Here is an 11,700-nt window from a genome sequence, read left to right on the forward strand (position 1 = left end):
CACTTTAATTTTAGCCTCAAATCCATCTTTACTTGATAATGAAAACTTCAAACTCGTTTATTTTCATGAAAATCTCAACGATATTTTCTCTCTTTTTTTATAATTGACAATTAAAACCTATATTTTATTATTATTATTATTATTATTTAGCACAAGGGTATTCGTTGAAATGGACAATAACATCAGTTTGGTTGTAATTGTTGTTAGGATATGCAAATCAATAGAACTTCTCAAGTGGGATCAATCATTAAATTAAAGAATGAAGACATGTAAAGGAATGAGCAATAGTTGGAGATATCATTATGATGTGTACAATTCATCCAAACCAACTATTTCGATCATCCTCCTTAACCCCATATGATTATCATAAAACTTCTACCTAATGTTGTTCACATTTCAATTAAAAATGAGATTATCATGTTCACATTTCAATCAGTGCAAATATTATTGTAGATGGAAAATTCTACCCAAAAGTCCTTTAGATTTGATTGTGTGAGGAATAAGCCATTAATAATCTCCTAGACCTACAGAGACAAAGAAGAGTGAAATGCAAAGACATGGGGACACTGGTGTGGTGTCGGCATAGGCACTCTGATGCTCAAGTTAGTGTGGTTGTGGAATATATAGTAAGGCTGCGAGCCAGAAAGAGTTTACCAAGAGTGTGAAGCTAAAGCGTTACTTACTGGCGTAAAGTGGTCAGAACTCGGATTTACGAGGATGAGTGGTTGGAACTCGACTCTATAATAGGGAAAGGCGGTGGTTATTGGGAGCAATAACTTAGCAAGCTAGAAAGGGGTTGTGATTGTCTACCTAATGAAAGAGCTAGCTTCTAAGGAGGCTTGAGTCCTTGTAGAACTAGGTGTTCTCACAATAGGAGTTTGAGTAAATAGGAAACTCGTAGAACTGGTTCATGTAATATAGGAGTCTTGAACTCATCTTGTAGAAAGACTCAACTCGTGGAGTGGCCCAAAATGTAGGTTGACCCAATTCGTAGGGTGCCCTTGATCGTAGAGTGATCCAAATTGTGGAATAGGCTGACTCGTGATGTGGACCAGCTTGTATAATGGTTTAACCCATAAAGCGGTCCTTCTTACATAATAGTCATCTTACTGGATGATCCTCTCACATGATGAGTTTTAATATGGACTTACCTAGAGTTTGGCTATGGTAATGAGCCTTAAACTTTCAGTCCAACCACAGTTGAGCTTTTGGCATGAGCCCAACTGAGATTGGGTCGTGACATGAAGCCATCTGCTATTAAACCAACTAGAATTAGGCCTGGACATAAAGTTTTTTGCTATTAGGCCAATCAGAGTTGGACATTTGGCACAAAGCCTTTTTCTATTGGACCTATCAAGAGTCCAATACATATTTTTGCATCAACAATTATCATACACAAAATCATGATTTACTAGTATCATTTACTTAACAATTGACAATCTTGCTTGTATTTTTTGGGACAATCTCACTTAATCATCATATATTCGTACACTTAATATTTAAGTTCATTATCGTCATGACCTGCTAATCTATGCAAAAACAATTCTCTGAATTGATTATGGGCTTGCTAGTTTGATCTCTTTTGAGGTGGCCCATGAATGCCCGGCCGCAGGCTTGGCACAATTTGGTTAATTTTTGGTTGGCCTGTAAGTTGAACACTTCCGAATTCGTTTGTATTTCTATAAAAAGAAATACTTATTGAGTATTTCTAAAATCAACACACCCACACCCCCAACAAAACCAAAATAAAAAGGGAAAAAGAAAAAAATATATGTTAAATCTAAGTGCAAATTAAAATATTAAACATTCTATTGGAGTTTTAAAAGAAGATATAAATGTTGGTGTATGCCGTCTTCAGTCATATGGTAGATGGGTTCCCAAATATATTGTTCGCTTTGGGACAAAGACTGGATTGCTTGCCGGCCACGTGATTTTGTCCTAAAAAAGCGCCTCTGGGTGGTGAGGGTGTCATTATGCTATATAAGCGATCAAGACCTTCGTTTTTAAGCCGATGTGGGAGTTTGACATCAATGCAACTTCCTAGACGAGGGGTTGGTGTGGGTATAAACTAACACACTTAGCCCAGATAAACCCATGCCCTCATTCTAGTGTCAACTGTTATTATGCCGTCTCCAGTCAAATGGTAGGGTTAAGCCAACTTGTGGCACGCTCGACATTTTTGTCTTGAAAAGGTGCATTTGGGTTTTTAAGGGTGTCCTTGTTCTATATGAGCGACTAAAACCTTCGTCTCCTAGTCGATATAGGATTTTGACTTTGTTGGTATATGTCATCTCCATAAGGGTTATCAGCTTTGGGACACAAGCTGGGCTGTTGGTAGGCCCGCATGGTTTTGTCCTGAAAATGTGTCTTTGGGTTTTTGAAAGTGTACTTATGTTATATAAGTGATTAAGACCCTCGTCTCCTAGGTGATGTGGGAGTTTAACACCAACAATAAATATATTCAAGGGTAGTTGGAGAATAGTTTTTTAAAAATTAAGTCGTAATTTTTGACAGAGGGTGTTAAATTGACATGTATTTTGAATGATTGTCTTTGTGAATATTTTTGAAAAGTAGCGAATTTTAAGTAATAAGGTAAAAATTATCATTTATTTGGGTTTCAATTTTCAAATTTGAACGGACTGATAAGCGCAGTCTTGGCCAATAGCCTAAGCCTAAGTGCCAAACCCTAACACAAACCTTTTACAAACAGGAAAATGCCCGCTAACGCTAACATATGTAAAGAAGCAGAGTCGAAATTCCCCAATCTCCCAAGGTGAGCAAGAAAAAATGAATTCAGGAGAAAATGAAGTTGCGGATGAGTGGGGCGACGACTTCTTGCACCAGCTCATCCAAGTTGAACAACTCGCCCTCTCTTCTCAACAACAACAACAACATCAAGAACCTCCCACTTTCATCAGTTACTCTCCTCCAAGAGAGCTCTCTCAGAGACCGGCAATTCATTCTTCTGATCCCTCTCCCCCTCGCCTTCTATTTAAATCCTCTCCTTCCACTAATGATTCTTCCAAGAATCTTGAAATTCAGCGCTTAAAGGTTAGGCTGATTTCTTTTTCAATTTTTATTCTTTTAATTTGTGTATTGTTTCTGTTCATTAAGAAATGAAGTTAGTTCTGATGTGTGTGTTGTGTTAATTGCAATTACAGAAGGAGCTGGGACGTGTCTCCAAGCAGTTGACACAGTTGGTATGTATAATTTAACTTATTGCATTTCAGTTCACTGATTTTCTTCATTTTATTTGATAGATTGTTATTGTTCTTAAATGAATGATTGCTTATTTTGAAGCATTGTCTATGTTTGAGATAATTCTGTATTGAAATGGCTGAGGGTCTTTTGACGCTAGATAATTTCTAAAAGGGGTTTCTTTTTTGCTGTCTTATTATTGTAATTAAATGTTACATGTAAAATTTGGTTGTTGATAGTGGTATAACCACTTTTCTTATAAACAGATGCAATAAGCATCAGTTGCCTATATGTAGTTGTAGTTAATCCTCTTTGCATTCTGTTGGGAGAATAGGGGAAGAAGTAACTGGTGGTAGTGAAGGGTTCACCTTAATGGGTTTTGGGGTGTGAGAGACAACATCTCAGTTGTGACCTGCACCTAAGAGAACATGCTTGTGAGGCTACTAACAGAGGCTTGAGTCTAGTGTAGAAAAATCCAAGGCGAATAACGACAAATTAATTGACATTTAATGCAACCCTGAAAAGGCTATCTATTAGTACAGTGATAGTTGAGCTTTGGAGATTATTTGTTTTGGATACATGAATGAACTTCTCTACGTACAAAAGAGGAAGTTTATACTTATATTACTGTTAAAAACCTCTAATTAGAACAACTATGACCCTGCATATATGTTCATATGTACACATAAACTAAAATAGATGATATTTTATTATGGATAGTGCTTGCGTAGAGGAAAATTCAGGTATTTAGTTTGGCATTTTAATGATTCTAGATATTTCCATTGCTTCATTCTCAAGCCATTGGCTATTTCTTTAGAAAGTATCAATCCTCCATCATGAATCTTTATAATGTATACTTGTTTTAAAGGATATTTTCTTGCAAAGGGGCTTGTAGGCAATGAATTTCTATACATTTTCAGGAACATGAATGCTTTCAACTTAAGAAGGAAAGAAATGATAAAGAGGAGCTGGATAAATTGGGATCGGCAAAGAATGAAGAAGAAGTTGCTAACATTCACAAGTGGAAAGATACAAACTCGTAAGTAAAATTGTTTTCTTTTTCTATTTCTTCCGATTTTAATATATAGATTAGCTCTGCATCAGAGTATAGATTCTTTTTTTCTTTTTCCTGTCTGAAGCTTCGATTTTGTGTTGGAATGTTAAAAGAACTAAAACGTTCTTTTGTGACATCATGGGGCTGGCCAACAAGAATGTTTCACTAATTTGTGCCATGGTCTTTCTTTGTGTGTGTGTTCATTTTTTTGTTCTCTGCTAATATATTTATTTGAAGGTTGACTTGGCCTTCTAAATTTATTGATGATGAAGTCCTCCTTTTGAATGCCTTAAAGTTCCCTAATCACCAGATTATTGCCTTATTTTTAAACCAAAAACTGATTATAGATTCCCTGAAACTAATTGAATACCATATTGGATAAACAGAAGCTCCCTTTGATCATGCTAAACATTTCTAGCGGTTATGACATTGATACTGGCAGAGTTAGAAACTTGCTGAAATCTGCTAGGCATATTATCTATCTCTCTGCCTTATCTGAATAGACTAGGTTTTAGATTTGGGGTTTATATCTGAAAGGAGTTTAAGGTATCCAGGTTGATTTCTTTGAATTGAATGAAAATCAAAGCTGATTCTGACCTTTCTTGAAATTTTTTATTGTGGCTTTTGCTAAGCTGCAAATAATGACCAAAACTCTAATTCCATCAGATATCCCTCTTCTAAAGTTTCTGGCATTTACCCCTCTCATATCTTCTGAACTTTGTATTTATGTCACAGTATTCATCTTTATGAGGAATATAAAGTCAGTAGCTCTTTTGTACTATTATTTTACCAATCAGTTGAATTTTGGCAAATAATGTATGATATTGGCTAATGTAACAGGAAATTTGGAGTTTTTGGTATGGATCCTCTTGGGGCTTCCGAACAATTTCAAAATGCAAAGGCTTCAAATCATCAGGTTGGCCCTCAGATTAGTAGAGGTGAGAAACGAGTTCAAGATATGGTATAGTTTTTTTATTTTTTTATTTCTTTACATTTTGTTTTGCTTGTTTACTTCATATCCCTGTATTTATCTTTGTTGTATGCTAGCCAGCTCAAGCTCTAAGGCCATAGGTGTCCAGGTGGATCTACATACACATCTTGATCTTTCTAAGAAGTTACAGGCTATCTGGAGCTCCCCAAGTGATCAAAAGTCGGGAAAAAGTCTGATTTCCAAGTTGTTTGTAGATTGTTCATTAGAGTTTCGTGACCTTTTTGGGTGGATGAGCATAAATACATTAACCAAGCCAACGAGCTCTTTGGCAGTTAAAAGTTCTGATGTAAAATTGCAGTACCATATGCACTCTTGTCCGAGTCCTGAAGCTGCAAAAGTATCTCATCTCTATTCAGTTCTAACAGAGGTACTGCTAAGTTATGATGTTTTATATACTCTTTTAGACAAGAGATGGCTCAAGACCGTTGTCTAATATTTAGCACTTAACACAGATGGCCAGTTTTCGCAATTTAGAAACAAGTCGGGGCCATTTTTCAATGTTGTTGATGATTCCCATTCTGCTATTGCTTCTCTATAATCTGATCTGAAGTATGTTAATATGCCTGCTACCCCTGCTGGGTTAAGTTTTTTGTGGTCGGACATCTTTGTCATAGACTCTATACTTATGACAGTTACAACTTGGAGGCACAGGAATGAAGCAGATTATTGTTAAGCCTCAAGATTTGCTTTTGAAACTTTCTAATGACTTATTTTGCTTGCGAAAGTAAATGTTAGTTTCATTTTTTTTCTTTGAAAGTATTTTCTGGGGACTGTAAAATGTTACTAATCTAGATTGTGCTTGCTGGCTTGGTAACTGATTTTAGAATTAGTGGTTGATTTGGTTTCCTTTTTGTTTCTTTCATCTCTATATTTCAGATCACTAGTGGAATGATAAGGTTGGAGGCTTTGCTGGGACCTCTGCTTGATCTCTGCTCTGTCGAAAATGTAAGTTAGAGTATATATCTTTTTCCTGAAATTTTTATGTAAAGTACTTAAGAATCTAATATTGCTCTCAATATTCTTAGGGTTGGGAAGGGGATGGCTAGACCATTAGTTATGGCATCGATTCCTTAATTGTTGATTTAAGAGTGTTGATCACACTTTCACAGCTAGAACCAACAACTAATTTTAAGGGATTGAGCTTGATATTTGACTCTTGCAAGAGATGCCATTTGTAGTCTCCATATGAGTGAAACTTAATATCTGGAATGTATATGATTATCAGCTTCTGAAAATCAATTATAATCTTCCTACTTTCCCCCCTGATTTTATATGATATTAACATAGCACAATGGGTCACCTTTCCTTCGTGAGAACTCTGATTTTGCATTCACTATATGCTGTGCAAATTATGAAGATGAGTTTTATAAAGGTACTTAAGATAATCCCTTGTAATTATTTGAAAGTTATTCATTCCTGTATGTGAGTTTGTGTTGTATGATTTTGTTATTAACTTCTCCGCAAATTATACGTCTTGTCTTTTGCTGAGGAATTGTTTTCTTTTACAGGTTGTCATTGTTAGTAGATCTCTACATATACTACATGTGTTCTTGAAGCAACTTTTGACTTTTGAAAGGAAAGCTGAAGAAAGGTATCACTTATATCTTGTTTACACACATATTATACATTCTTTAATACGTTTCATGAGTGCATGCTCATCTTCGAAGTTCTGTTTAGATTTACCGGTCTTATTTGACTGTCTTATGAAATCATATTTTCTTCTAGTTTTCTCTGTCTGTCTGTCTGTCTCTCTCTCTTTGTCTCTGTCTCTATCACTGTCTCTGTCTCTGTCTCTCTCTCTCTTCCTCTCCATAGTATCCAAAAAATGGATCTGACATGGTCTAAATGATTTCGTAAGGGTGGACGCTGGTCTAACTGGGGACCACTCTTGAAAATATTTCTGTCTCTGTTTCTTCCAAATATTATGTTGTTCATATCTGAGTTTTAATGTGAGACCTGCTGTGTGACCTCCTTTTTTGAACTCATATCCATTAATTCTTGCCTTTTAGCATTAACATTGTCTGACTAAGCATAAATAGATGTGTTGTTTAATTGGATCAATAAGATGTTTTGTTATCCTTTTCTCTGTTAGATTAACAATTGACATTTAAACTTCAATTTTGGCATGGGTTCAGATTTCTTTTGTGCTATCTAGATCCAGAAGTGTATTGTTATCTGCATTATTAATAGCTAAGGATTACATGTTTCATTGTGTGTAGTTTAACATTTTTATTTGTATATTATTTGCCCCACAACTGTTTCATTTCTGGATATAGTAATACTGTATATGAAAGGAAAATGGATATATTGGTTTTGAATCGGTTAGGTTTATCCTTTGTTTCAAGGTTGTCTCAAGTAGCCCTCTAAATACCCTACTTTTACAATCCATTTATTTACTTGGCCCAAGACAAAAACCAGGCAGGGAGAAGAAATATTTTAGTTACCTGTCAAGAAAAATGTGAGGTTATGCATGTGTATATTGCAACCATCACTTCATATGAGTAGAGATATTTGTGGTAGTTTGCAACTGGTGTAGGAAGTGTTGAGTAGTGGTGGTAATTGCTATGATGATAGCACAGAACATTTCATGTAATTCAACCTAAGACTACTCTAACCCGACGGATCCTTCTTATAAAAGAAAGATGATAAAACAAGAATCAGATTGGTGTCAGCTTTTGTTGCAAAAATTCGGAGATCGTATTTTTGTTTGAATATGTCATCCTTTAAATTTAAAATAGCCTATTGTGATGATTATGGGTTACTCAATATCTTCTTGTCCTCAACCATTTTTCCCTCATTGGAAATGCCCCAACTAGGATCATAGGTAGGATATCATGGATACTATATGTTATCATTTGTTCGCTTCACTGAATATGTATGGAAATTCAACTAGTTTGTTTCTTTTCATCTACTAGTTGGCTGATAGCTCCATCTTCTGTTTGTGATGCTCCTAGCATGTCTATTGTGTGCTTATGAACTTTGATTTGATCTTTCCAGTGCACTCTACTCAGGGACAATGTCATCGTCGAGGGAGTTCTTTCTGGGAGTAACATTGGAGATATCCATGGATCCAGTAGTGCAAAAAATAGACAGTTTTTTGTAAGTGAGGATGAGGTATCTTATGGTGATCATATGCCATTTCGAACAAGACCACCAGATGCTGAAACTCTATGCAAGAAGGAACACTGGAGTCCTGGCAGGACAATATCATCTTCTGGTATAAATTGGGTTTCTCTTTTTGAATTGATGCTCCAAATTGCGATGAAGAATACTGAAGAATATGCAAGATCAGAGGCAGTTTCTATCATGAATATGATTGTAATGAGCAATCGTTCTTATATGGAAAGAGAAAGGTAAACTGTTTTGAGTGCTTTTTGTTCAATGTTTTAGTCTTGCTGCCTTTTTCTAAAAGAATTTCCTCTATGGAGTTCTGCTTGAGCCAGGTTTGGCCAGAAATTGGTGCTTAAAAGCATTTCACAACTGCTAAAACATGAAGCTGGCTTATGTGTGCAAAAGGAAGCTTTGCATCTTCTGTACCTGCTGCTAAATTGTAAGCCATATCATGTTGTTGTTTCTGTTTCTTTCTTTCTTTCTTATATCATTATTATCACTATAATCATTACATTTCTAGAATCCTTAAATTACTATTTTTATGAGTAAATCGTATCTTTTGGACTTACTACTTTATTGATTTCTTGTATTCAAATACCTCACATTCACAAATTTGCTATCCTTGCTTTGATTCTAGTGCCGTTGAATCTAGCTTCAATATTCAATATTATTATCTTGTCTGTAGTTCACTATGTGCTTGCCATAACTAACATTATCAGAAACTTGTGTAGTGATCTTAATTAGTCTTATACCATGCTCAACCTTTTTGTCCCCTTTCCTCTATTTGAGATTCACACTTTCAGATAGGCGTGAGTGGGTGCGGGTACCTGGCTCAAATCTCAGGAACCGGAACCAGAACCTGTCGGGTAGGTTCCGGTCCCAAGGTACCCTGTTGGGTAGTCTTTATACCTTAATCTCATGCTAAAGCACACGAACTCCCCGGCCGGCGGTCACAACAGCAAATCGATACTCCTAACCCTTCTATTTTCTTGTCACTATCTCTCCGCAATATGTAACTCCCACTTACAATTTCACTCAAATCTCTCTTTGCCATGGCCACAACCACGATGGATTGCCACCACCTCTGCCTCAATTCTCTCCCTCTAATCTAGCTCCGCCTTCTCTCTCAATCCGAACTCCTTTCTCTTTCTCACTGCTCTCCCCGCGCCACCACTGCCGCTGAAAGCAACGATGAAGACGAAGTTTCAACTCCAAAATTGACCGCTTTGTCTTTCACGAATCTGCCGGTAGTCACAAACAGACCTTCTCATGGTTTTGTCTAGTCATTCCTCCCAAATTCTTACACAATTTCCTTCCGTAGCTCCGTTCAAAACCCTTGATGAAGATAATTATGAAATTATTTCACTCCTGAAGTCTCTCTTCAAAATTCAATCTCACCTCTCATGGCATTATGCTACTTGGGATTTGAATGAAAACCGTAAACCCAAACTGCAAAAGCGGTCTTTTCATCATATTCTTATGATAAATATCAATTAAATTCATCAGGTACCCTATTAATATAATTTAAGTCTCGGTTTTTAAATTGGTTCCAAACTAGGTATTCGGTTCTCAGTTCTGGGTTCTGGTTCTTGGGTCGGTTTTGGTTCCTTGAACTGGTGGAACCAGAATCGCATAATACCGGTTCCTCACATTTGGGAATCGAAATCGATCTGCATAGTGTTGGTTCTCGGTAGGAATCGGAACCGGAACACCAGTTACCCTACAGTTTTGGGTCCACTTGAAAATTTTGCTCACCCCTGCTTTCAGAGTCACAGAAAGGTCCTGACAGCTTATGGTTCATTTTGAATATTAGGTCCCAAAGTATTTGTCGCATTCTGCTGTGGTTGTAAAGAAGTGGGGAATGCTGGTGCTGTGGATATTAATCAGGACAATTCTTCAGCGGCCAAAGACTTCAGCATGATCCTTGAGGGCTTGGCTGACTGTATAGCTTGCCGTGGAAATGGACTGCAGGTATCATGCTTTTAGAAAAATTATCAACTCAAATTTTCATGAAGGTGATATGGTTATATTCATTTTCAAAATATAAAATCTCTATGTGACGTTTGTAAGATTATGTCTCAGCTTGGATTTACACTTGTGTATAATAATAAATAATTATTGGAAGAAAATCTTCTTCTGTAACCAATGATAAAGTTATGTAGTTTTTTTTTTTTATTTTTTTTTTTTGAAGTGTGGACAAATTGCTTTCCAAATAAAAATATTTGTTTGAATGATTATTATAAAATTACATCTCTTATGTTATCTAATGACAATGGACTTTCAGGAGTTGGAACTTCGGAGAAATGCAGTCATTTTGTTGGCTTTCTTAGCCTCATCTGGAGTGTCTGGCTTTGAAATTCTAGTGAACCACAAGCTAAATAGAGAGGCAAATTTTCTAATGCTGATTTTGCAAGTATTGGTGTCTGAGATGGACACTGAAGCTGCTGGTGACACTGTGCCTGCAGAAAATTTTAAAGCAAGGTAATTGATGGGTGTTTGTTTGCCCTGTGGAGTATGCACATTTTGCCAAAGCATAATGTCTCACTCCAGTTATAGATCATTACTCTTGTAGGTTTGAGATGCCATGACTGGCCAGTTATGTTGTAACACTAATATTATGATGATTTTTTGTATGCAGGACGCTGCTGATGCGAGAAGCTCTGATTTTACTTAACAGACTTGTCTCCAACCCTGCATACTCTGCTATTGTCTTGCAAATTTTGACAGGCAGCCGAGATATGGCCAGTCTGACCATTGATGTCGCCAACAGGTTTTCAAGAAAAGACCCAAGACTGGGGGAATCTAACCCTTCTAGCAGGCAAATGAGGGAATCTGAAGTTGTGGATTTAGGTCGAGTATTTAGAAAAAGGGTTTTCACCTTTTTAGGAGAAAACATATCGTAAAGCATCAATTGATTTGTAAATTTTGTTAACTTACAATGTAACTTGTATAGTAATAGCTACTGTCAAATGAGTTCAAGAATCAAGTTTACGGCGCGCAGACCAGCCCTTTGACAGGCAATTCATTGCCAATTTTTGACTGGATTTGACATTTGGGTGAGCTGAAGAATCTCAACAAATGCAGATTTAGGTTTAAAAGGGTTCATTTGAATGGGTTTGTATGACCCATTTTTATGTAGCAATAAGCATTGTACGTTTTGTTATACACTTGAAAAGAAAGCTGTGCAATGTTAATGAATCGAGTCTTGTCCTGTCGTTTTAAATTTTATTTGAGCTTTGAAAATTGTAAATGTAATTTATGGGTTGTGTCTCCAATGATATCTTCGAAATATGATAATTAATCTTCATATAAATCTTATCAGAAAGATTTCTCTTCAAAGCAATTA

General features: G+C 36.3%; 1 protein-coding gene across 1 annotated transcript; it reads left to right on the forward strand.

The window, feature by feature from the left end:
- Positions 1-2,690: 2,690 nt before the first annotated feature.
- Positions 2,691-11,449, forward strand: LOC116126338 (protein SENSITIVE TO UV 2). The gene is made up of 12 exons (XM_031412028.1): positions 2,691-3,051; positions 3,162-3,200; positions 4,119-4,237; positions 5,093-5,190; positions 5,300-5,610; positions 6,120-6,188; positions 6,752-6,834; positions 8,255-8,596; positions 8,687-8,793; positions 10,168-10,325; positions 10,639-10,835; positions 10,993-11,449. Exons 1-12 carry the CDS (start codon positions 2,788-2,790, stop codon positions 11,255-11,257), a joined length of 2,052 nt encoding a protein of 683 aa, XP_031267888.1. The 5' UTR covers positions 2,691-2,787; the 3' UTR covers positions 11,258-11,449.
- The last annotated feature ends 251 nt before the right edge of the window (positions 11,450-11,700 follow it).

Source organism: Pistacia vera, unplaced genomic scaffold (assembly GCF_008641045.1).
Source record: "Pistacia vera cultivar Batoury unplaced genomic scaffold, PisVer_v2 Contig104, whole genome shotgun sequence".
Classification (NCBI taxonomy): Eukaryota; Viridiplantae; Streptophyta; class Magnoliopsida; order Sapindales; family Anacardiaceae; genus Pistacia; species Pistacia vera.

Coding starts and splice junctions, on each gene's coding strand:
- LOC116126338 (XM_031412028.1), top strand. CDS start 2,788: ATGAATTCAGGAGAAAATGAAGTTGCGGATGAGTGGGGCGACGACTTC. Junction 3,052..3,161: donor TTGAAATTCAGCGCTTAAAG/GTTAGGCTGATT, acceptor TTGCAATTACAG/AAGGAGCTGGGACGTGTCTC. Junction 5,191..5,299: donor TGGCCCTCAGATTAGTAGAG/GTGAGAAACGAG, acceptor GTTGTATGCTAG/CCAGCTCAAGCTCTAAGGCC.